Source organism: Lontra canadensis, unplaced genomic scaffold, assembly GCF_010015895.1.
Source record: "Lontra canadensis isolate GAN:19392208 unplaced genomic scaffold, GSC_riverotter_1.0 scaffold2, whole genome shotgun sequence".
In the NCBI taxonomy this organism is placed as follows: Eukaryota; Metazoa; Chordata; class Mammalia; order Carnivora; family Mustelidae; genus Lontra; species Lontra canadensis.
In genome coordinates, this window is record NW_022630996.1 from 22251805 (window position 1) to 22277603 (window position 25799).

Genomic DNA, 25799 nt, shown 5'->3' on the forward strand with positions numbered 1-25799 from the left:
TATCATTCCTAGGTGGGCCTGCTCTCATCTCTTTCTCATCCACAGTTTCTTTGGGGACTCTTTTACGACATTCAGCCTGTCTCAGGACTGTCTCCATAGTTCTATGTAGCCTATGATAGACTTTTTTCTTTTTTTTTTCTTTTTAAGATTTTATTTATTTGTATATTTGTCAGAGAGAGAGAGAGAGAGAGAGAGCACAAGCAGGCAGAGGCAGAGAGAGAAGCAGGCTCCCCTCTGAGCAAGGAGCCCAATGTGGGACTCGATCCTAGGACCCTGCGATCATGACCTGAGCCAAAGGCAGAAGCTTAACCCACTGAGCCACCCAGGTGTCCCTAGGCTTTTTTCTTTTATAGGCACTGGGGCAAACATTTTTTTTTTTTTAAGATTTTATTTATTTATTTGACAGAGATCACAAGTAGGCAGAGAGGCAAGCAGAGAGAGAGAGGTGGGGGGAAGCAGACTCCCCGCTGAGCAGAGAGCCCAAAATGGGGCTCGATCCCAGGATCCTGGGATCATGACCTGAGCTGAAGGCAAAGGCTTAACCCACTGAGCCACCCAGGGGCCCCTGGGGCAAACATTCTTTATGTAGGTCTTACTCAATGTGTTTCTTCTGCCCCGGAAAGTTGACATTAATATTAGAGTGTAAGAACAGAGAAGTCAGACCTGGATTTGGGGAAAAAAAACAAACCAAACTGAAACAAAACAAAACAAAAAAACAGACAAAGCCACCCTGGGCCAACTTGGATGGGGGTTTCTTGGGTTTTCCTGGCAGATGGAAAAGGAGACCTTTAGAGGATTCAGCCTAGTTCCTTAGCATATTGCACTAGGATTTGGGTGCCAAAGCCACACTAATAATTAAGTCAACAACAGTACTAGTATTAGTAGTGATGATATCAACAGTAAATCTTTCTGGAGCACGTAATTACAGTAATTACGTGCTCCAGAAAGAATTACTGTTGATACAGGTACTATTCCAAGTATTTGTTTCGATTCACTTATTCCACAAAATATCCTCCTGGATATGATTATTCTCCTTCTGGAAAGCACAGGAAGGTTAAATAACTTGTTCAAGGTCAGCCATCTGGTTAGTGGTGGGAAGAGAATGTGAACACAGGAAGTTTAACTCCAGGGGCCATGTTCATGACCATTATCTCATTATCCTTTCAAAAACCACAGAGGTAATAGGAGAAATTCAGCTTACGCTACCTTATGTATTTTAACTTGAGCAGAACTTCCAACAACACCATGGGGTAGAAGCAATTATTTCACATACTTTACAAGAGAGGAAACTGAGACAAAGAGGAATTACATAGGTTTGGTATTTTTCCAACTACTCTCTAATGCATCCATTTTCCTTTGGGGCCTCAGAGGCAAAAAGGACTATAACAGATTATCTGGGGCATTCCCAGACCCTCACCCAGCAATAGTGCTCCAAAACCTTATTAGCTATCACTGTTAATTGAAGGAAGTAAAACTTTCATCTTTAGAAGGAGGGAGCACTCAGCTGCCCATGTACTTAGGAACTATAAATATTAACTTGGCCTCCACCTACTTTTGAAAAAAGATCTCTAAAATTTGTTAGATTTTTTTGGTAGTTAAAATGATTTCTTTCCCTGTCACAAAGAAACCAGAGCAAGACCAACTCCCAGACTAGACTAGCCAAGCCTGTAAATAGAGAGGTCACAGGACATTGTTCTAGGAAAACAGGATGTGGATGTTCTGTTCTCTGACTCAAAATTACAAAAACAACAAAAATCTATATAGGCTTCTGCCCATAAAATGTGGAACAAAATTGCTGATAACACCACATTACCATGCCTCCTCGGTGTTGGCTCAGATATCCACCAAGACCCTGTGGTAGACAGGGTCGGATTAATTAGTTCAGACATAAAATGGCATTGAGTTAGTTTTTATCCTTCTCTCTTGTTCTTAGGAACCAACTAACTTCTCAGTGTTAAAAACAAGAGCTATTTTCAAAGGTTTTGTTCTCATTTTTCTTTTACTCAAGCATCTGCCCTACAGAGTAAGGTCTGTCTTTAGGATATTTCCAGTCTCGGGGTGCCTGGGTGGCTCAGTGTTTCAAGCCTCTGCCTTCTGCTCAGGTCATGATCTCAGGGTCCTGGGATCGAGCCCCACATCTGCTCTCTGCTCCGCAGGGAGCCTGCTTTCCCCTCTCTCTGCCTGCTTCTCTGCCTATTTGTGATCTCTCTCTCTGTCAAATAAATAAATAAAAATCTTTCAAAAAAAAAAGGATATTTCCAGTCTCTCAGAGGCAGGTTGTCATGTAAAGCAAATAATCATTTCCTGGCTCTCCAGTGACCTCCCTCATTGATAAAGTCTACCGGTTCAGTAACTCAACCCAGAGAAAAACAGAGAGCTCTGAAAATACATAAATGCCATGTATTTTCAAGGAATGACAACTTCAGTTTTCTGGAACACAATATAAAAGTCTCAGAATATTAAGTCTATTCTTTGTTTTTCTTCATAACATTTATCATGATCTGACAGATTATATATGTCTTGTCTATGTGTTTATTGCCTGCCTGCCCTTCCCAGTAGAATGCGAGCTTCATGAGGGCAGAACTGTGTCTATTTTGTTCACTACTATATCCTCAGTATCTACAACAGTGGCTGGGATTTCAGAAAAATTTGCTATATACTTTGAGATCCATAGTGAATGTATAACTGAATGTGAGCGACAGATCAACAATTAAAACTCAATCAAAAGCCAGTATATTGTGAATATTAAAAATGGAGATAATGAGGAAAAATATTAAAGTAGTTTACAAGGAGGACCTAAAGATCTATTTTGGTTCTTAGTAAGAATAAGAGAGAAGTAAGCCTAAGAAAATAAAGTTAACCATTCTTAGCATTTAAAGAAATTATGAAAAGAAAGCAGATTCCAAGTGCTTTACTTAGTGGAAACTTTTTTCGTGAACACATACATCACATTGAAGCAGAAAAGATTTATAAAGTCTGACTTGGAAAATAAACTTGTCCAAGAGCTTCCAAGATACATAGCTATAAAAGCCAAGCCTCATTTACTTATTCACAGTATTATACTGTTATATTCCATAAGGATACAAGTTCAGTGATTTCCTAAAATGTGTGGCTTTTTTTAAAATCAAGAAATACTGAAGATGTTTAAATTTTAAATAACAGATAATATTCCTTTATAATACAACATGAGAATATTCCATATCATTACTATTCCATCTGTATACTCTTTTTCTCTTTACAACTAGACTGTGAGATTTTTACTGAATAATAATGTATCATTTTCCCTACATCAATCCTTTATCAGAGTTAGTAAATACAGCTACATTCATGAATACATTATCAACTTATTGATGACAAATTTGGTTCTATGCTTGATAACACCATAAGATTGTCTGGCTATAAATTAGCCATTGCAAATATCTGTTTTATTCCCAAATCATGCAAGTTGCATTAACCAGTTCTCTTAACTATATTCTTACTGTGATGGATCCACAGAACAGTAATCCAGCACCCATAGTAAATTTCATTTATGACTTTAACGACAAAAACCATTCACGTTCTTGTATCTAACACTGATTATTATAGACGCTTAGTAGATATTTATTGGATTGACTATTGCAATTTTCAGAATTTAAAAGAAATCATTATATACAGAATTTTAGATATTCAGTGATTATACAACATGGCCGTAAATCTAATTAAGTCTAGTTCCTTACTCCAAGAGTATGGTCATGGGTTTTTGCTTGTGATGCCTCTGGCTCCTTATTCTGAGCTGATGATTAAAAACTTTGTGTTTTGCCACAGAGAAATTCTAAGCCATTCTCCCCTTGGTGTTCCAAATCCATACTAGAAATCAAGCTTTCCTATCCCAGTGTCTACCCTCTTTCTGCCCTGTGAGAGGTTGTGAAGATCAATGAGATCACTACTGTGAGGAGTGTTGAGTTCCTGAAATTCTCCTGCTCTACTCATAAGCTCAAGAAACCAATACTATGCAGAAACTTTTGCAAAAGTTTAAAAAGACTCCTGCTATTAAGGAATTTTCCATCAAGAAGAGCTTGAAAGGAAATAGATCAGTTTATTCTTATGAAATGAATTCAAGATATGTTTACTTTAGAAGGCTCCTTGGGTTTTTTAAAATGACATTTTTAAAGATTTTCATGGCACTTCTTTAGCCTGCTGTTGAAGTGTAATCGAATGTATGTTTAAACTTTTTCTGCTTTCAGGACTATTATCTGTCTGGGATAAAACTCTCACTATAGCATTTTACCAAAGTTCTAAATGTCTGGAATTCCCACCAGCTTGAAGACCTTAAAATAAATGAACACTGAGGCAATTTAAAAAATCAGACTACACCTCATGCCTAGATATTGGTTTCTAAAATTGTTCTCCAATAAAAGGAACCACAGGTCCTTGGAGAAATTGCTGATTCAAGGGGCTGGAATAGTAAATATACAATATGATCCTAGAGCATCGTTGTGCCAGAAAGTAAGGAAGAGCTCAAAAACAAACAAGGAAACAAACAAAAGCAATGATGGAAGTATGTCAAAGGGATGTAAGAGCCAATGGTCAAGACTGGAACAATCTGAGCAACAAAATAAGTAATATTTGATGATAACCCAAAATATCAAATAACTATCCATAAGTCCATGCTGATAAAAACCAATGATCTGAATAAATAAATAAATGGGGATGAAGAGACAAACCCTGAGAGTAGAAAAATACCAAATAATGCATGGAGCTACTATAAACTCAAGGAGCTGGAGATCGGCTTCGCCATCCTTCTCTGAGCTGAACATAATGCCATCTTTCCAAAGAGGACCGTGTGGAAAGCGGAAGTAAAAGAATAACAGTGGAAGACCTGACAAACGCTACCTCAGGCAAGTGATCAAGGTTAACACCAACAGCGGTAAGTCATGGTGAGACTAGATAGCCTTGACCTGACGTGATGAGAACGACTGTGGTCTGACTCCTGCAAGCCACAACTCACAGTCTAGTCTTGGGAAAAAGTCAGGCAAATCCCAATGGAGGGACATCAAAATACCCGACCAGTTCTCAAAGCTGCCATGTTCATCAAAAACAAAGAAAGTCTGAGAAACCATCACAGCCAAGAGAAGCCCAAGGGGACATGATGACTAAATGTAATATGATATCCTGGGTGGGATTTTGGAATGGAAGAAGGATGTCGTGTAAAAAACTAAGGAAATCTGAATAGAGTATGGACTTCAGTGTTTAACACATCAGAATGAACAAATTCTCCAGAGGAAATAAGATGCTTGTTTAATATGTAGATGTAACTAGGCATAAAGTCTCACATACTAACTAGATATCTCACTATGTATTTTATTTATTTTTTTATTTTTTTGAAGATTTTATTTATTTATTTGATAGACAGAGATTACAAGTAGTCAGAGAGGCAGGCAGGGAGAGAAGAGGAAGCAGGCTCCCTGCTGAGCAGAGAGCCTATGCCAGGCTCAATCCCAGGACCCTGAGACCATGACCTGAGCCGAAGGCAGAGGCTTTAACCCACTGAGCCACCCAGGCGCGCAGACTCACTATGTATTTTATACTCTGGATGTTGTACTGCAAACAGCACTACAATGCTGAAAGTGAAAAATAATTACTTTTTATGCAAGATGCATAATAAAAATTCCAGTGGTATTTAAAATACAGAGGATTAAAACATAGATCAAGTTTGGGGTTTGAGACCCTCCTGTTAATACATGCAGTTCCCCAAATTTCTAGGCTTCATTTTCATTTGTTACTGTTTCTAAATTCAAATCCTCTGGTGGTTTTGTTTATAGCCATTGCTTTAGCTATTGCTCCTTTGCCATGGACTCCCAAATTTACATTTCTCTACACTTCTCAGGTTTCAGAGAGTCATTTCCAGCTACATTCTAAACAAAGGCCCCATTGAACAAGTACAAATCTGAACCCATTATCATCTGCCAAAATCTTGTCCCTCCTTCCACTTTTCTTATCATCAAATGTGTAGCCACTCTCTCCCTCAAGCTAGAAATCATAAGGTCATCTTCAACTTGTACTTGTCTCTCATTCCCACATCCCGCTGATTTCTAATTCCCATCAATTTTAAGTTAGAAGTTCTTAAATATTTCCTGCCTTTTCCAAATCCTATTACATTCTCTAAGCCCAAGATCTCACCATCTCTGCAACATCTTTTAGTCTCCCTGCTTCTAATTCTTTTTCCTTCTCTAACCTCTCTATAGCCCGCCATCCTCCAAAAGCAGATCTTATATTACCAGCACAAGACAGATCAAATTCCTTAGCAAAGCAACCTAGGCCCTTTGTATCTGCCCTAACCTAGTCTTCCAGTCACGTTTCCTCTCAAAGCCGCCCCTCACATCCTCTTCTGCCACATCAAACCCTTGTTGGTTCCTGAGACTAGCATGCAGCTCACGCTGCTGAATGCTCTTCCCTCCCAAATCTGCTCGAGAGCTCATTGTTACATACCAAGTATTCTCCTTGCACACTTGCCTAGATCCCCACACTCAGAACTGGCAACTTCCTTTTCTGTAGTGGAACATTATATTTGCCCTTCATACTGCTTATACTTTATATTACAGTTAAACATGCACATCCTTACTCCTCAGCAAGGGTCCTTGGATCTGCAACATTGTCATCAGCTGACAGCTTGTCAGAAATGAAAAATTTCAGCCCCAGCTTAGACCTTACCAAATCAGAATTTGTCAATAACAGGTGACCTCTATGCATGTGTATGTGTGAGAAGCACTCATATCTACCTAGACCCTATATAGTTCCTTGAAAGGTCTCACTCACCTTTGAAACGCTCTCTGTCCACCAACACCTACTTCAGTGCCCTACCCATAGTTCTCGTTTAATAACCATGTGTTGACTATAACTTGGGTGGTTAGTGTCACTTATGAAATATCCTGATGCCTGAATATAATGTCCTATGCCTTACACTTGTTATGAGGTTGGTGCTTTAAACTGAGTTCTTTTATTTCTTAAGTACTTGACATGAGTATTTGACAGACATTTCTTATACCAAATTCCACATTATGGAACAGGAGTTTTCAGTGTATAATTAGCATTGTGACACTTCATTTAACCAAATATTATTCCTTCTTCCTGTTTTATTAAAAGTCATTTTGCATGACTTCTTTAAAATGCAATGAATGCAACATAGTCATGTCTGGTTTAACATTTTATAATAAGGCACTAGGGACTATGAGCAATCTGAAAGGGAGGAGGGAGTCACTGATTTAAAATTTATTCTAAGAATAATTCCACACTAATTCAGCACAGATGAGAACTAAGGCTTAAGAAAATTAATTCACTAACATGAGAAAAAGAACCAACTCCCTCAATGGCTTATTACTTAATGCAACAAGTATTTTAGGATTACATATCCCCTGCTCATAATGCATTATTTTCAATCTCTTTGGAGATTTATTTAACCCAATCATATATTTCTGGAAGATATTTATCTTCCATTTTCAAATCAAGCAATAGATAATCTAATGAACTTGTTCAAGGTCATTCCTAAAGGTAGTTGTAATAATAGTACTAACATTTAGGGAATGTTACGTGGCTTAAATGAGTTATTATTTGTCAAGTGCTTAGAACAGTGCCTAGTAGTTGATGAGCTTTATATTAGTATTTGTTTAACGAATAAATAGGTGAGTAGAGGGTATATACAGGCTGATAAATTCCAGATCGAGGTAATTAAGTTTCAAAATACAAAATATGACATCTTCTAGCTTATTATTTAAGGCTTCTGTACAGAGTGGTACAAGTGTAATTTAGGAAACACAGTGAATAATCTTCTCTTCCAACTCTTTACTATCCCTTTGTTTCTTTGATAGGCTTTTTCACCATAGGAGGAAAGACACTCATCAGTGGTTTCCATCTAAGGAAAAGGGAGGACCTCATCAGTGTGGAGGCGCCAGTTAAAATTCATGCACATCATCTAGAACAGGGCTCAGCAATTTTCTCTCATTGGTAGTCCAAATGCATTTGTTAGAATAGGTAAGCCTTGAAAGAAATGAAGAAACGGACATTCTCATGAATGAGTAGCAACAAGCCCCAAGTGGTGGGTGTTATCTGAGCAGCTAGGCCAGCCTCAACAGCATAGGGTGCTTTAGGTAAGGAGGCACCTGGGCAATGGGCAAACAGATCTACTGTCTAAGACAAGTTTCCTCCACTTCACAATTTTCTGAAAATTGGCCCTGCTCCTAGAAGCCAAGAGGACATTGGAAATGTCTCCTGAGGCTAATAATTCTATTATTCATGTGATGAATAATATTTAGGTCAATGTGAAACTATGCCAAGCACTATTAAAGTGCACCATACTTTTAAAGTGACTTGTTCTTATACATCTATTGGGTATAATTTATCCCACAGATTTAACAGAATTCTGCAAAATCATAGTTTCCTCATCTCATAACGTTAATTTTCCACCTCTCCAGAGAGGCTCGGAACATGAGTTGATATTTTTCTAATTATTAACTACTCAAAACTCATATAGTAAACTCATTTCTTTGATTGTCATTATCTAAAATCATTTTGTTTCATTGACATTCTTAATTTTAAGATTTATGTACATATTTTATTATCTTTTGATGCTTTAACTTCTATCAAACTGATTCCCAAGAATAATGTTGCTAGCTTAAAAAGTGTAAGTAAAGTTTTATAGATTTTTCCAGATTGCTTTTAAAAGAAGACTAGAAAATTTCACATTTTCATAAACAAGGTATGAGAGCTTCCACACCCAGAATTCCTACCAGCAATAGGTGACATCACCAATTTTGGGTTTTGCCAATTCTACAAATGTAAGGTGATATTCTATACTTTAAACCATTTTTCTGTAACCTTTTCTGAATTTCACGATCTTTTCTTCTTTGTTTTGCCATTTGGATTTTCTTTCTATGAACTTTTTTTTTTTTTTTCTAGTAACCTTTCGTCCCAATTTGGGGCTTGAATTTACAACCCCGAGATTAAGAGTCACATGTTCTACCAGCAAAGCTGGCCAGGCTCCCCTTTATAAACTTATTTACATGCTTTATATAAAAAAGTTTTCTGAATAAAAATGAAGTTAAAAAACAGCATTTAGCATAATAAAAATATTTGCAATTAATATGCAAACAAAACTTCCTTTTTAGTAAAAAATTAAAATGATGTGTCATTTTTAACCTCATCAGATTAAAAACGTGTTAACATCTATCCCCTAAAGATTGTGAACTAGCACGGGTGATGAAAGTCAAACTAGGAACCATCCTTTTGTAAAGAAATTTGGCATGGAGAACCACAGTTTTATTATTTTCACCCATTGGCCAAATAATTGAGTGTTACACTCAGATCTCCAACCTGTAATATAAATGAATATAGTAGCAAAGTTGTATTTATAGCAATTAGTTGAAACAATTTTTAACTATTTATCAAGAAGGACTTAGTAAAAATACTACAGTATTCCATATAATAAAATACTAAAAAAGAATGAAACCAAAATTTTTCATGCACTTTGCAGAAACTAGTGTGCTATTGTGTTTAAAGACTCCGGTTTGGAGGGAGACAGTCCCAGAACTGTCAGACAGACTGACAGACAGCTGTGCCAGCTCTGGGACACATTGCTCCGTTCCTCATTGTTGAAACAGAAATATCTGCCTCACAGACTAGGAATGAGAATTCAATGAGCTCATGTAGGTAAAGCGCTTATCACAGCACATTTAGTTAATGATCAAAAAAGACAAACTTAAAACTACTGATAGGAAAATCTATTCAAATTTTTATACCTACGTTGATATGGCAAAGCTTTTATCAGAATATCTGAAGATTAACATTTTATCTCTTAAAACATGGGGGATAAGCTATTGTACAAAGAGGCAGGAGGCAAAGGGGACGATGCAAGTATGTGTGTTCACGTGTGCGCGTGCGCGCGCATGTTTGGGCTGTGCTTGGAGAGATGCCTGGAAACATGCACAACATTAACTGGGTTATCTCTGGGTGGTGGGATTTGGATTCAATTTTTCACATTCATCTTTGTATTTGCAAACATTTGGTTCAATATTCTACCACAAATATGTAACATCTTTGTAAATGGGACTATTTTCTAAAAATGTAGTTAGGATATGCACATGTGTAGCCAAGTAAAGAAATATTATTCTCTGAGAAAAATGACATTTGTCTTTTTATACACTGTGTATCTTTCCAAGTACTATAAAATGTCAATTAACTGTTACAGAGAAACAAAAATGTATGGAAAATTAACCTGGATCTTGATCACTTTAAAATTCAAAATGTTTCTGATATCACATAGAGTACCTTAAAAATACTCAATGTGACGAAGTAATAGGATTTTTTTCCCCATAAGACAAGAAATAAAAATTGGTCTCAGCATGCAATAGTCTTGCTGTGTAGCTATGAGTTAGAGATTTCAGGTACCTACAAAATAAGGTCCTGCTGATAAACTTTAATATGATATTTCTCTAAAAAATGGATAAGTAATGAATAGAGATCCCTGAGCAAACAAACCAGTGGAAATGCAAACACTCATTATTCCTGATATGTTGGCTTTCTGGATGAGCCTTCAGATTACCATGGAATGTGCCTGCCTTTCTGGCATTCCCAGCATTCTTACTATGATGCAAGTACCCATTTCCAACAGAAACAATCTGTCTTATACTATAGCTGTGAATTTGGATTTCCATGACATACTTCCATAGAACAACCGGTAAAGTTCTCATTCTGAAAACAACCTTACTTAATCAAATGACAGAGTTTTGATACTGGTGATGTTTGGTGAGATGCGAATATATTTTTTTTTTTTTTGCATGTCTAATGGGAAATGCTTTAACCTTTTCAGGTGGAATTTTGACAGCATGAATGAAGAGCTTCAAAAAGCATCCTCATTCTCCATTTCAGGAATTTTAATTTCAGAAGTTTGTGCTAAGAAGCGTTAGAAATGTAGACAAAGATTTATATACAAGAATTATTTACAACTGCAAAATATTGGCAATAAAGATTAAGAAAATTATATTAAGCAAACATTAAATATATCCACATAACATAATATTACATAGCCACTGAAAAATGTTCATGAAGACTTTATGGCCTGTGTTTCTGATAAACAGTATGCTAAAAAAGCAAGCTAGAAAATTCTGTAATATGTATAAAAAACTTATAAAGAAACATGTCCAAAATTAACTGTCTCTGTTGGTGGTCTTATAGGTAATCTCTTCCATTCTTTATCATACTTTTTATGTATTTTGCAATTGGAATAGATCCTAAAGATGATCTAATTCAAAAATCTTCACCTTCTGTAAAATAAAAGGCATCTGAAGAAATGAAGTAACTTAGCCACAGCTTCACATTGAGAATCCAACACAAGGCTGCTTTCCTCTTTTCCCTCATACCTTCTTGCTACTCCTTGGGGGCCTATAATTACCATTTAGGATAAATCATATGTCCATATTTTTACCTTGATCCCATTATCTTCAAGCAAGCCCAACACGTTCAAAGACAGTTTAAATGCAGCTGCTTGTTGCTATCAATTCAAATGGACCATTGGTCTTGACTATAAAGAATTAAGACAACAGGGACCAAGGCTTTGCATGCCCACTTATAATTAATGGGTTTAGCACCTATTTGATTTCAGGAGCGGGCTTCTCTCCAATGTGGAAGGTTGGCTCAGACTCCTGGAGAGGCAAATGGCAAAATAGTTTGCTATTAACTACTTAAACAGCAAATAAGCAGAATGTCGTGCTTCTGGAAGAAACACAGAGAAACCATAATAAAGAAGTATCTAGCACAGTAGTCTCAATACATGGTCCAGGACCAGCAAGTTAGCATTACCTGGAAATTTGGTATTTCCTAACACACATCCCCATTGTTACTGGGTCAGACCCACTGGGAGTAGGATTCAGCAGTCTGATTTAACAAGCATTCCAGACAATTCCAGTACATACTAAGTTTGAGAATCATGGGCCCAGTAAACAGTAGGTACTATGCCGGTGCTTTGCCAAAACTATGCTCTTCAAACAACTATCCAGACAGGGATTCCCTTTACCATCTGTAAGTACAAAATACAGAGCTCGCTATTAGAAAAGCAAGGCTGCTAAGAGTCATCTCTACCCTTTATACCCCTTAATCACGTGTTTGGTCATTCTGATAATGAGGTGGAATGCTAAACAGAATTTCTTAAATTCCAAAAGCTCTCTGTTCTAAATAGACCATTTTGTTGCACAGATGATGAGATTCTCATATGACTGATATTTTTCCTTAGAGAAAGAGCTGAAAAGAATAATTAATAATACTATTAAAAAGCAATTATTAGGACACCTGAGTGGCTCAGTGGGTTAAAGCCTCTGCCTTCAGCTCAGGTCATGATCCCAGGGTCCTGGGATTGAGCCCCTCACATGGGCAGCAGGCTCTGCTCAGCATGGGGTCTGCTTCCCCTCCCCCTCTGCTTCTCTGCCTACTTGTGATCTCTCATTCTCTGTCAAATAAATAAATAAAATCTTTAAAAAAAAAAAAAGGCTATTATTAACTTCTTGGTAGAATTCCTTCCTTGAAAGCAGAGACATCATCGGCTTGGCCAACTCTGAAACGAGGTTACAGAGAATTTTCATGAAGGACAGTGGGTATGTGAGTTTTGTTCTTCAGTTGGTTTTGTTCAGATACAGCCTGGAGCACATTTCTGTTCGCTCTACCACACAGCTATTTCCTATCACACTAAGTAGTTTTTCCCTAGGTTTCCAAGAAGCAAATGGTGCTTGAATATGCGAAGGAGAGATTCAGTTATTTTCTTAGAATATTTGCAGGTTTATTTTTTTTCAACTGCTTATTCATTTAATAGTATGCCACTACATATATGCAAGACACTGTCTTATGCAGAATAAATACATAAATAAAACATTCCCTGCTTTACAAGAAGTTTATAATATAGAAGGGGAGATGAGAGGAACACAACAAAAAATATAAAAATACATAACACAAAACATACTCTAGGCCACAGAGATGTGTGAATCATGAATCATGAGGTCTCAGATAACTTATTTACCACTTCTACTTTGAAGGACATTCATGGGTAAACTGATAAATTAATTTAGATCTTAAGAAATGGCAGACAGGAAGGAATTCTCAGAGCCAAAAACCTCAGTAGGAGTGCAAATCACAAAACTTTGAAATGTGATCAGGCAAAGTTGAGTAAGCCAACAGCCGGGAGCCCACACATTACCATCACTTAGGAGCCCTGTAAAAAAAATAGTGATGCCCAGGTTCATTCTCCTCCTCTAAAATTCTGATATAATTTTCAGAAGTGGGACCTGGGCATAGACTTTTGTTAAGATCCCTGAATAATTCAGGTGTGAGGTCAAGCCTGAGAATCATGCTATAGCCGGTTGGGGAGGAGTCTGACACAATGGTGTAAGAAGCCCCGAATGCCGTGCCAAGAATACGTCCTCTGATTAGGAGGAAATGAGATGTCACTTAAGACTTCTGCACAGGGAAGGGTTGTGAGCAGAGCCATGTTTGTGTAATATAAACTAGCAGTCGTGGTGGGGGTATACTGTCAAAAGCAGAGACCAGCAGCTGGGAGAGTATTTAACAGACACCGTGAGAGCATGAAAGGCACAAAACATGGAACCATGGCCCAGATGCCTAATGTGTGCTGCAGCTGAAGGAGAGGGAGAACCTGAAGATGAGTATTAGCACAGGAGAGCTGAGGGAATGCAGTAATTGCAAGAGAAACATGGCCAGCAACAGACGTTGCCGGTGTGGAAGACAACAAGTGTGGTTTGTTACATGTTAAGACACTGGGACACACAAATCAAAACATCTATCAGGTACTTGAAAAATCAAGACTCTCTAAAAATTCTGCCTACAGAAAACAAATTAAGATTCAACATTGTACAGAGGTGAAATCTCCAGGGGAGATTTTTTTTTTTTTTGTAGTGAGATATATTTGCATATAACATTATATTAGATTCAGGTGCAGGAGATAATGATTCAATATATGCATATAATGCAAAACGACAACCACAATAAATCTAGCTAACACATTCATCACCATAGTTACAAATTTATATGTGCATGTGATGAGAACTTTTACCTTTTATTCTTTTAGCAATTTTCAAACATAAAGTACAATGTTACTAACTATAGTCACCATGCTGTACCTGGCATCTCTAGAACTTGTTTCTAACTGGGAGTGGGTACATTGCAGCCACCTTCACCCATTTTGCCTGGCCCCTCCTAACCCCCCACCTCTGGCTGCCACCAATCTGTTCTCCAGAGGATATCACTAAATCTGTAGAGAAGAAAAACATCTTGAGGGACTATCAAGATAGGGGGGAAAAAGAAGACTGGGGATAAATGTCTTAGAGAGTGCCCATATTTGGAGGAAGATCATAAAGAAGGGTCAAAAAGGTTGGAGAAGCAGGAGAGGGCAGCATTAAGGAAATTAAGGGAGAAGAGTTTGTAAGAAAATTCCAGACCTCGTAGGACCCCCTTATTGCCAGGACAGGTGTTTATTCCACTGACTCACACATTTCACCAGGTTTGGGAATCACCGCTAAGTAAAATCAAGGAAACTGAGAAATTACCTCAGTTAATTCACATGAAAGCTTAATTTCAGTTTCTTAAAGACTTTTATATGACTTTTGAAAAACACTGATATTCTAATCATGTTCAGATCTGCTCTCATACCAAAAATAAAGCAATCATAAATATAGTGACTATATTTTATAACAAAAAGGAGTTTCTTGGTAAATTCTGAAAAAAAAAAAATTTAAAGAGGGAGGAGTCAGATTATTGAGGGTTAATCAGAGAGCAATTACTAAGGAAAAAATACTTTTTCTTGAGTCTTTGTTTCCCAAACTATAGTCTAGACATCTACAAAGAGATGTTGTTAGGAAAAAGCAACTTTAGCTAAAAGGAAGATGAAAAATCATAGAGGATCTCCAGAGGGAAATATTAATGAATATGATTAATTAGTTAATTAATTCTCCAAAGGGCAAGTCAAGTCTCAAAGGGAAGTAATTGGGGAGGTTTACAATAATTATAAAATGGAGAGCAGAAAACAGAAGTGGTAAAAAATGAAAAGGCAGTCTCGAAAACGTGGTCAGATGCTCCCAAACTCCTCCCAAATGGAGGGAAACGTCTAAAGTATTTCAAGCATCTAAATCTGGTAATACACTAGCAGAGTAAACACACTATATCTGGAGTCAAACTCCAAAACCAAACTCCCTTGCAGTTAAATCCTCACATTCTGCCATTTGAAAAGTCTTCTATGAAACAGTTTGTTTTTCTTTCCCAGAGTCTTTCCTTAATCTAAATATGAGTATTACTTATTTTTACAAATTAAATATGTCATTCAAAGCATAGTTTAGTCCATGGCAAAAACCAGACAAAATATCTAATTTCTGGGAAAAAAAAGTCTTTAATTCTAAAGAAATATGAAAAGAACAATGACCTGAAATAAATTCCGGTTGACCTTTGAACAATGCAGGGGTGAGGGGATACCAACATTTGCGGAATAGAAAATCTATATAAAACTTTCAAATTCCCCAAAACTAAACTACTTATAGCCTACTGTTGACCAAAAGCCTTACCAATAACATGAGTAGTCAACTAACACATAATTTGTATGTTCCGAGTATTATATACTGTATTGTTATAATAATGTAAGCTACAGAGAAGAAAAATTATTAAGAAAGTCATAAGGAAGAGCAAATACATTTACGGGACTGTTCTGTAAGAAATCCGTGCCTAAGTGGACCCACATGGTTCAAATCTGTGGTGTTTAAAGGCCAGCTGTACTTATAAAAATTAATTTGAGATGAAAACCTCAGCCAAAGTTCTGAAATTTACCTGTTCTTAGAATCACCTAGAGATTTTAAACTCTAGATCCATAAAATCAGAACATCCGAACCTAGACTAGGAAGCAGGAGTTAAAGTTCTTCAGAGCATGCCCATGGACAGCCAAGTTTGAGAATCATTGTTCTAAAAAGATCAGAGGGAATCCATGTTACCTAGAGTCTGAAATGAAACATTTTAACTGACCACTGAATTTGGCTATTAATTTTGTAACTGAGGCAAAACCAGGTGACATGTAGTTTTTTGTTGTTCACAAAAGCAACCATATGTATCTGCCAAGGGGGAAAAAAAAGCCTGCAAGACTTTTTCCCTTCACACTAAACCCAACAATAGCACAATATGTTATTTGTAATATGGTTAAATAGGATCCATAGTATTGAAAAAAAAAAAAAGATTAATGCCGGAACTTTAAAAAAATAAAAGTAGCAGAAGGGGCATTTAAAGCAACAGTTCAGAGAAAGTATCTTCAAAGCTATATTAAACGTTTCCCAGCTTTGGAAAATTTAAATACCCAATCTGGTTCCTATGAAACTTAAAAAGATCAAACGATTAGAAGGAAGCTAGGCTTGAATGAGAAATAATGGGGATTTCAGTAAACATCTGGTTACCATTTTCAATGGTAAGAACCAACCCACTTAAGGAAGCAGTTTAGTTTCTTTGGAGTAAAAATGAGACACTGGCTTTTTGTTCTCTTTGCACAGTGGAGGGTAAAAGAAACATCAGAATGGGGAGGTCACTTGAAGCTCAACTTTTATAAATAAGAAAGCTTTTTTCAAAAACTAAAGTAAATTGAACTCCGGTCTCTGTAGTATAAACAACTCAACTGAGTTAAGGTTAAATAAACATTCCTTGAGCCCTAGTATGCCAATTAAAGAACAAATTCTGTTTGGTCATAAATACATCAGTAATGCTATAAGCACGGAGGAAAACAACAATAAACCAGAGCACACAATTACTGCCTGTCATACTACAATAAAATAGAATGGTGCAGACCACTAAGTTTCTTTGATTCAATTTCCCTTTTTTTCCCCCTCCCCAGTTTGATTAACTAAAGGCACAAAAGCACTTCTGGTATCACCGAAAACCTATTCCTTGCATAATAAAAAACGTATGACAAAGGCGTTTAGGTGAAATACTGACAAGGCGTGCCTTTTAAATGTGACCTTTACTCTTTCGTCTTCCTGCTAAATAGAGTGGATTAAACTCAGAGGAGCAGCAGGGTGCTGGTGTGCGCCTGCAGACAGGAAGGAAAGAGAAGAGGAATGCTTTAGGCTCTTGAGTTTTAAAGGATCAGTGGAAGCGTCTGCCGCCAACATGTACCACCAGCCAAAGGGGAATCACCCCGGATTTTGCCTCCAGACCCATGTTTCTCTGCTTCTTTGCTCACCACTCCTCTCTTCCGTCCTTGGATGTGAGATTAAAAAAGACTAAAGAAAAGGAATCCTTAGAATGACGAGGTTTAAAACCTTGTCTTAATTTCTCTTGTCTGTGTGTATAAATGTTAGAGTGCTGATCTAAAAAGGACTTGGGTGATGATTTTACTTATTCTCCTAAGTAATAAAGCAAGTGTTCGGGACCACCCCTGCCTTGATGCTGGCCACAACACCTCAGATGTTCTGAGACAGACAGTTCCACTGCTGGGCAACTCTGACTGATAAAATGTCTGTCCTTCAATTGATCCTGGTTACATCTTCCAGGGTTACGACAAATAAATCTTGTCCCCAAGTGTCCCGTTAAACAGTGGGGATACAAAAATATTGGTCCAACTACTTCCAGGGCCTCCCAGAAACATTTTTTGCAATTGGAACCATTTATTTTCTTGTGCCTGCTGCAGATCTGGTTTCGGCTGCAACTGCAGAAATATGTCCTCCTCAAGTCTACATAAGTAATTCTCACCCAATGATAAAATGTATGGTCTCCTGGATCATATATTACTTAGACCTCTATCCTGGGAGCAAGTTAAAAACTTTTGGAAAATATTTATTCTCTCGTAGGCCCCCCTACTCCATTCTATGAACTAAAACAATGATTTACTAAATAGGACCTGGATGATTTGAAAGACAATAATTTGATGGTGATTCTATCTTTTTCTGTAGAGAAGGTGTATGTTATAAAATCCCTGGGTCATACGATATATTTTTCCAAAGCGAGGGATTGGAAGAACATAAACATGAATATTTTACACTATGCTAAGCAGAGAAGTAGAGAGCGCTATGTGTTTCGTTGTTTTATGGAATATGAAATCCTCAGTGAATCAGGCATCACCGCTAAGCAGATAACTCACAAATTCTCATCTCCTGCCCTGGTCTGTCTGTTTTCTTCAGTTTTTGTCAAATGCATTCAGATGAAGAGCTGACAGCATCTGAGACCAAATATGCTTAGAACTAAACTCATCTATCCGCCTCTAAAACCAACAGATAGTAACACTTGCAAATGTGACAGAGGAATCTTAAGAGCAAAAGAAGAAAACTCTGAAAAATGGACACAAGCACTTACAGCCTCAACAGGTAGTATCAGTCCTAAATACTACGGTAGCTGTGGTTGCATTACTTTCATATAAGAGCAGATTTGAGCATGCGTGGAGTATCAGTGCACCTATAAAGTTATTTAAAAATAAAAGGCTTATCAATTAACTTTTAACGTGAATTCTGAGGTAGTTCACTATTTAAGGGGCTCAAATATTAGTACACTATGTTATCTTCACTTATTCATGCATTCAGTTGTATTCAACAATTATTCCTGGTGTGCCTCTAGGTTGAGGGCAAGGTTTTAAGTGATAAGCAAAACAGACATGGTCCCTGACCTCAAGGAACTTAGAGATTTTTTTTTTTTTTTTTTTTTTTTTTTTAGTTTTTTTTTTCCCTTAATGACAGGTCTTTCCCAAGGGAATGGTCTGGGAAACTATGTGTTGGAATTACAGGAGGGTTTACAACCCAGACCTATCAATGGGAGAATGTAGGTTGATAAAGAGGGCCTTGAAAACACCTATCGAGTTCATTTATCACAAAATACCCAGCAGCAGCACCCCCATGTTCTTCATATAGAACCCATTTTAAATGTGCTCTCCCAGAAAGGAATCTCCATAATCTCCTTTCTGTAATTAGTTCTTGACAGAAGTAACAATATTATCTCTGATTCCTTGAGGGACCTTAGTGTGGCATTCATAGAACAATCCAAAACAATCAATCCCCAAAGAGAAAATTAGGGCTTTGAGAGGTTAAGTAACTTGTCCAAGGTTATATAACCATTAAAGGTAACACTAGAACTCAGCCCACGTTTGATCTTACTCCAAAGGGGCTGCTTCTTTAATTACCACAGTCTACTACCTCCCTAAGAAAGCAATTACTGTGGTTAAGCTCTTCTTACTTATGGGTGATTTAAATCTCAACTTCCTTATAGGTTCTTCTTGAATACAAATAAACTAAAGAAAAAACAAAACAAAACCCTGAAATATGCTTTCCATCACAAAAGTCAAGATTGGGCTATAGTAGTGGCTTCTTTTCCATACAAATCCCAGAAACAGCTTTTGGCAAGTAGCCATTATAAATAAATCTTCAAAATTAGACTAAATTTCAAATGGTACATGGATGTGTTGGACATTTTTGAGAGAGCAAGTGAATGTAAATAAAAATATAGGAGGATAGAAAACTATTAAATTATAAACAGGGAAGGAGATAGGTTTTTTCTTCTCTAATATACTTTCCACAACATTAAGTACTGATCTGTATCTCTCGCTCTATTAACTATATCTTTTAATAGTGCTTCCCAAGAACACAGTTGGATAAATTACAGTGTCCTCATGGGGCGGGGGGACGGTGAAGCAACATTATTTAAAATAGCATTCTCCAGAACACAATATATCAAGTTTAATATCAATACAAATGTCGATATACCCTCTCACCATATTAACTCTAGCCCTTCCTAGAAATGCCTTCGCCATACCATGCTATAATGTTATATTCTCAGCTCCTGTTGGAAGGTTGCTCTATGAACTAAGACATGACATCCACTTCATTTGCAATACAAATGTTGCTCTGGCTCTTGACCCATTACATAACTTAGGGTAGTTTACTTAATAATCCCTTCAAGAAATTTTTTAAAAAATATTACTTGGGCATGTGTGTGGTTAGGGGAAGGAATGTCCTGTTCCCTTCTTTCTGAGAGTAAAATTTTAATTCTTTTCCTTGTTGTTCTCGGTATTTGTAGGCTCAAGCCAAAATTAGGCTTCAATTATGGTAACTAAGAGGACTATCCAGCCTGAGCCCTGACTTCAAATTTCCATTTTAGTAATGTTATTATTATATGTTTTATTGTAAACCATCAAACCCTTTTTGAATGAGGTTTGGTGTAACTTACAAAACTAAACTATCTCAGTCCTAGAGTTTAACCATCAGTCTGGGTTGGGATCCGATGACATAGAATTAGTCTAGCTACATGGGTCAGCAAACTTTCTCTGTTAAAGGCTCAATAAATGTTTTAGGCTTAAGAGCCCCACCATCTCTAACTACTCAGCTCTGCTATGGCAAAACAAAGCAGCCAAAGACAGTATGAAAACAAATGTGTAGCTGCATTGCAATAAAGCTTTGTTGGCAGAAATAGGCGTTGGGCCAGATTTGATCAGCAGGCCATCATTTGCCAACCCCTGGCAAGAAAATTGATATGGTCTTCCACTTTCAGTGTATCTTTTAAAAAACATTGCATGTAAAACCCCCACGTTACAAAAACAAGAGCAATTTGAAACCATTGGAGTGCCCAATTCTGTAGTGGGTTGGCATTTTTTTCACAGGGACTATATAATACGTCATTTAATTTAGAAGTGCAAGGTGTATTCAGAAGTGAACAGAAAACTGATAAATATGTACTACTCTTTGAGCATGCAGAAATAATTATGATCCAATGATACAACCTAGTGAGACAGGGTCTCCAGACCACATACTACTTGGATGTTACCATGGGAATAGGATAAGAACTTTCAGAAAACATCTACTTTCGTTTAGGCTACTATCCGACTCCAGGACTAAAGCACTGATTTACTAAATGGTACCTAGATACTAGGAAGGGCTATAATTGGTGGGTGCTACTATCTTTTCCTTTAGAGAATTATATGTTTTCATAAATGCAGGAACATAAGATATATTTTTCCAAAGCAAGAGATTGAAGGATCATAAAGTATATGTTTTACATGATGCTGAGTTCTGTAGGCCTACATGGGTAAAGACAATTGTCCTCTTACTGTTTTCAAAATCAGCTTAAAGATTAAATGCCTGTAAATACTGACACAATTAAAACTTAAGCAATATAATGGCATTATAGCAAGCAGACCTTTGCATTATTTTATTCCCAGAATTAAGTCTAAAGATTGTTATTTCTTGAACCAATAGTATGTCCCTTAGGATAGTGTGCCTCAATGGGCCATATATCAGAATCATATGTGTCTGTTCTTAACATATAAATTTCTGGGCCCCATTCCCAGACTACTGAATCAAAAAATAGTGGCTGGGCTTTATGTTGTCTCCTCCCAGAACTCTGAAGGGGTAGACAAAGTGATTAAATTCTCACAACATACTATCAGGAAATAATGACATTACTGCCTTTAACAGATTAAGAGAACTAGAGCTCAAAGAACCTAACTTGCTTAAAGTTATATATCCACAGCCCTACTGTCTCTCTGGATAGAGCCACAGACTTCTGTTAATCACTAGAATGGCATTAACCAGGGAAAAAATCACAATGCCCACCTTCTAACTTAGAACCGAGACTGCTTACTTTTTCTTTCAAAGAATGTTTACTAAATAAGTACTAGGAAAGCTGAATAAATTATAAAGCCCAAATGTTACTCTACAAGAACAGATTATACTTAATAGTGGAATGTTGCCTGGCTATGACCCTTTTATTTTTTTTCTAATTTTTATTCATTTCTGGCCTTAAAGGTTTAAAAAAGAAAAAAAAAAAAGGTAGCTCCAAGCTGGAAAGAGGCCACCTGTGTTTCAAACGATGGCATAGAAAGAGGTCAACAGAGCTGATTGGGGTCAGATCAGAAGAGGAAAGAAAAGCAGGTAAAATGGATAGGTAAAATAGGGAAATTTTATTTTATATTTATTTTCCTACAACCAAGCAGGTATTTTATAAATGTGTCAAATCTGCACCTGGGCACTTAGTAACATTTGTGGTAGTACTTGTTTTACTTTTGATACAGTAATTTCAAATTTCAGTTTAGCAAAGAGAAGCTGCAATGGTAAAGTTAAAGATAGGAGGGGTAGGTCTCCAGATTATTCTGAACTGCTTCCACTTCCCCCAAGATGCTCAACATGGAGAAATTAAGTTCAAATGTGCAAATACCGCATCATACTTTCTGCTGCCATATGTCTGGTAAAATAAGCATGGGCTGAATATGGGAAACGAAAGAAAAATGAATTTGACAAGAACCAAATCTTTAGAAAATATTTTTATAGTGAGTGCCTCAGTACAAACATAATTTAGAGATTAAATCTGTGACCATGGAAAATAAGCTGCCATAAAAAAGTGATTTTTTTTTCCTATATATTAGAAAATCAGGGAGAAGTTAGATTACGGTCACATAATTTTTTTTATTTCCGTTATTTGAGGGTTGCCTTCACAGTGAAAACTACAAAATCGGAAGGAAAAACCAAAAGTCAATTTTGCATACTCGAGACATTGCTACCCTTTCTGGAGGCCGTATCCAGTAATAATATCTTATTATACTGAGTTGAAGAAACCAAGAAAGAATTAGGAAGTGGTTGTTTTACAGGCTGAGGGGATATGGGATACGTGAGCCAAATCAGCATTCACAATGTCAAAGTCTGGTGATGTCACTTCCTTATCTTATGCTGCGCCTAGAAGCTCCTTTGCCTGCTAGAGTTTATTGCCTTCAGGCTGTCTTTGCACTTTTCTGGATATTTGGAAGCTGCAAAGTCATTCTCCTTTTTCTTGTAAAACTGACCCAAGGACACTAAGGGAGAGAGCAACTGCATTCCTTCTGAACTGCAACTGGACAGAATTGAAAATTGAAGCGGAACTGAAGTTGAAATGCATACAGAATCCATGCTGTGCCCCCACACGGTCAATGGCAGCATCAGAGAGGCAGAGGGACTTGCAGACACAAGCGGGGTGTCATCACGGCTGTGTTGGGCATGACTCCAGGTGCACGGCTCACGGGGGATGGGGACGGTGGTCCTAGAAACACCTACTTCAGGGATGGGCTAAGATGTTTTATGGGATGAGAGGGAGACGAAACATTTTATATCCTTCCTTAACCCGGATAAATGGTTTCCTGACAACATCTTTTATGGATGTTCCAGAACTCTCCATTGGTCCCTCCTTAATAGAACCAACCGCAAGGAAGTTCCTAAAATTCGTCTTCAGCCCTCTTGGATATTCCAGAGCTTTCACCTTCCCTTTTGTTTTTCTCATTTGCTTCCAGAGAAGCCCAACACCCTAGATTTCCACAGGACTCTGAGGGGACAAGGCCCAGCAAATGGCATTGCTGAAGACCTATCTTCATGGCCCATACTCTGCACGTTTTTAGAATCTTTCCTTTCATCGAAGTGTATGTTTTGAGGCCCTATCCTCCAAAGCTTTGTTAGCTAAGAAGCTTATAACTTTATAGCCAGTGCGGGAAAAGGTGAACATGGTGAAGGGGAATTGAGGCTAACCGTCCCGCTCCCCTCATTCATTCAGCGGCATAAGCTGGCGGTTGAAAGAGCAAGGTTGAGTGTATCCATCACATGGTGAGTTGCTCAGGAAATGTTAGCTGTTATTGTGACTGTCCTTTTTGACCCTCATCATCTCCTCAAACTTTCTTTTCAAATACCTTGTTTAAAAACTTGTCTTTTATTTTTCACTTCAAATGATAGAAATAAAAGTACTTGACTAGTAATAGGGTGTGTGATAAATACCCATACGTCTTTCGCATTTTAGAGCCAATCTGTGAATCACATTTAAGCTGGCTTCTCGAAACAATTTCCAGCACATTCTACTTGCAGTCAGATGAAGTGGCAATTTTCTTAAAATATGGAGCAGTTTGGTGCTGGGCAGAACAAGTATTCAGGCTCATAAACATAAACATTTTTTATGTAGCATTTAAATATGAACTAGGCAACTCCAAAATGCTACAAAAATATAAACAAAATAATTTCAGGAATAAAGAAATATAGCTAAAGAAAAATTGAGAGGAAGTAAAAAAAGGAGCCAAGTTTTCTTTGATGTAAGTTGATCGTGGGTAAAAATTTGTTTTTATAAATTTCTTTTTCTTTTTTTTAAAGATTGTATTTGTTTATTTGACAGAGAGGTAGAGAGAGAGCACAAGTAGGAAGAGTGGCAGGAAGAGGCCGAGGGAGAAGCAGGCTCTTCTCTTAGCAGGAAGCCCAATGTGGGGCTCGATCCGACGACCCTACGATCATGGCCCGAGCAGAAGGCAGACACTTAACCGACCGAGCCACCCAGACACGCCTAAAAATTTCTCTAGGAAAAGAATGTAACACACTCTAGAAAGTGTTTCACATTATATATCAAGCAACTTGGGTATTTACTTCTTATTCTGACCTTTTTCTAGCAGCCCCAGCCCAAGGCCGGCACCGAGCCTTTCTTCAGCGATGACAACCGTATAGCGATGCTGAGTGAGAATGTGCTGGTGGAGCTGAAGCTCCATTTTGCTGAAGGAAGGAGGCCTGTAGAGTATGGCCCTTCTGTCATGGCTGCCAAAGTGTGCCTCTATTGATCTCTCCATCTAAAAAAAACAAAAACAAAAAAACAAAACAAAACAAAAACAAGAAAGAAAGGAGGCATAAAAATTCAAGAGGAAGAAGTAACACACTGCCCTTGAAGGACACCATTAATGCAAATCAAAGGCCATTCAGAAAGTTATCCTGTCAGTTTGTCTCAGGAAATGAAAGACAGACTCTCTGAAAGGCTGGCAAGGACAAAGGCTACCTCATATGCGAGAACTGAAGGTGAATTGAATTTTTCTATTACAGAGAGATAAAAATTTTAGGCCATTAAAATATAGGGGCCCTCGAGGAATACTATTACATAGAAACACAGAGCCCAACTCTAGCTGAAAATATAAATTAGCAGCAATGCCTTCCATCTGCATTGTGCTTACATAACGTACTTTCAGTTGCATTATCTTCTAACGGTGCTTTTTCGGTAAACACAGGAGAGGAAACAGACTCAGAAAGGATGGACTTTGTGCTGGCAGGACTCGTTCAGGAACAGGGAGCACCGAGAAACAAGCTCAGAGCTCTTTGGAGATGGACAACGCTGCTGCTTCTTTCAATCAGGATGCAGCACAATTGGAACACAGCTCAGGGTGGCCAGCTGGATCCCTGCTCACGAAGAGGAACATCATAATTTCAGGTTCTTCCATAGTTTATTGATCCTCCAAATACATATTCCTGTTTCTCACAAGGATGTTCAAAATTCCACCAACAAAAGGGAATTTTCCAACTGACAAGTAGAAAGAATGCTGATATCTAAGTTCATTATAAGGTAAAATAGCAGACATTGGGTATTTTCCTGAAAAGTTGAGATTAAACCTTGATAAAGTAGATATTTTTTTTTTGTTACCAGAAGGAGCAATGAGATTGGATGGGGGTTAGAGCAAAAACTGGGAGAGGCCGAAGAAGAAGAGACAAAGGAGTTGGGTGAGGACAATGAGCGAGAAGAGATAAAACACAAAACTGGGAATCTAATTAGTTAGAGTGACACTTCTGAATCATACTGTCCACTTTATGGATGCAAAATATACGTATCGTGTCTTTTCACTTAAATTTCTTTCACTTTTCACTTAAATTTCTTCATTACTTCCCATTACTGATAGAATCCATTCCAAATCTTCATCAGGGAACACAAGATCATTAAACTTAAACCCTGTCTTTCTTCTCTGGTCATATCACACTCTTAATTATTTCCATTCCTGATCCCACCCT

General features: G+C 37.5%; 1 protein-coding gene across 2 annotated transcripts in view; it reads right to left on the reverse strand.

Annotated features, from left to right (window-relative positions):
• The window catches only part of CPED1 (cadherin like and PC-esterase domain containing 1), a 262654-nt gene that overhangs the window by 210481 nt on the left and 26374 nt on the right, over window positions 1–25799 (reverse strand). For both annotated transcript variants that reach the window (XM_032870574.1, XM_032870566.1), the window contains exon 2: window positions 24415–24598. In XM_032870574.1, coding sequence (XP_032726465.1) covers window positions 24415–24598 — 184 coding nt within the window. The remainder of the gene's footprint in view (window positions 1–24414; window positions 24599–25799) is intronic.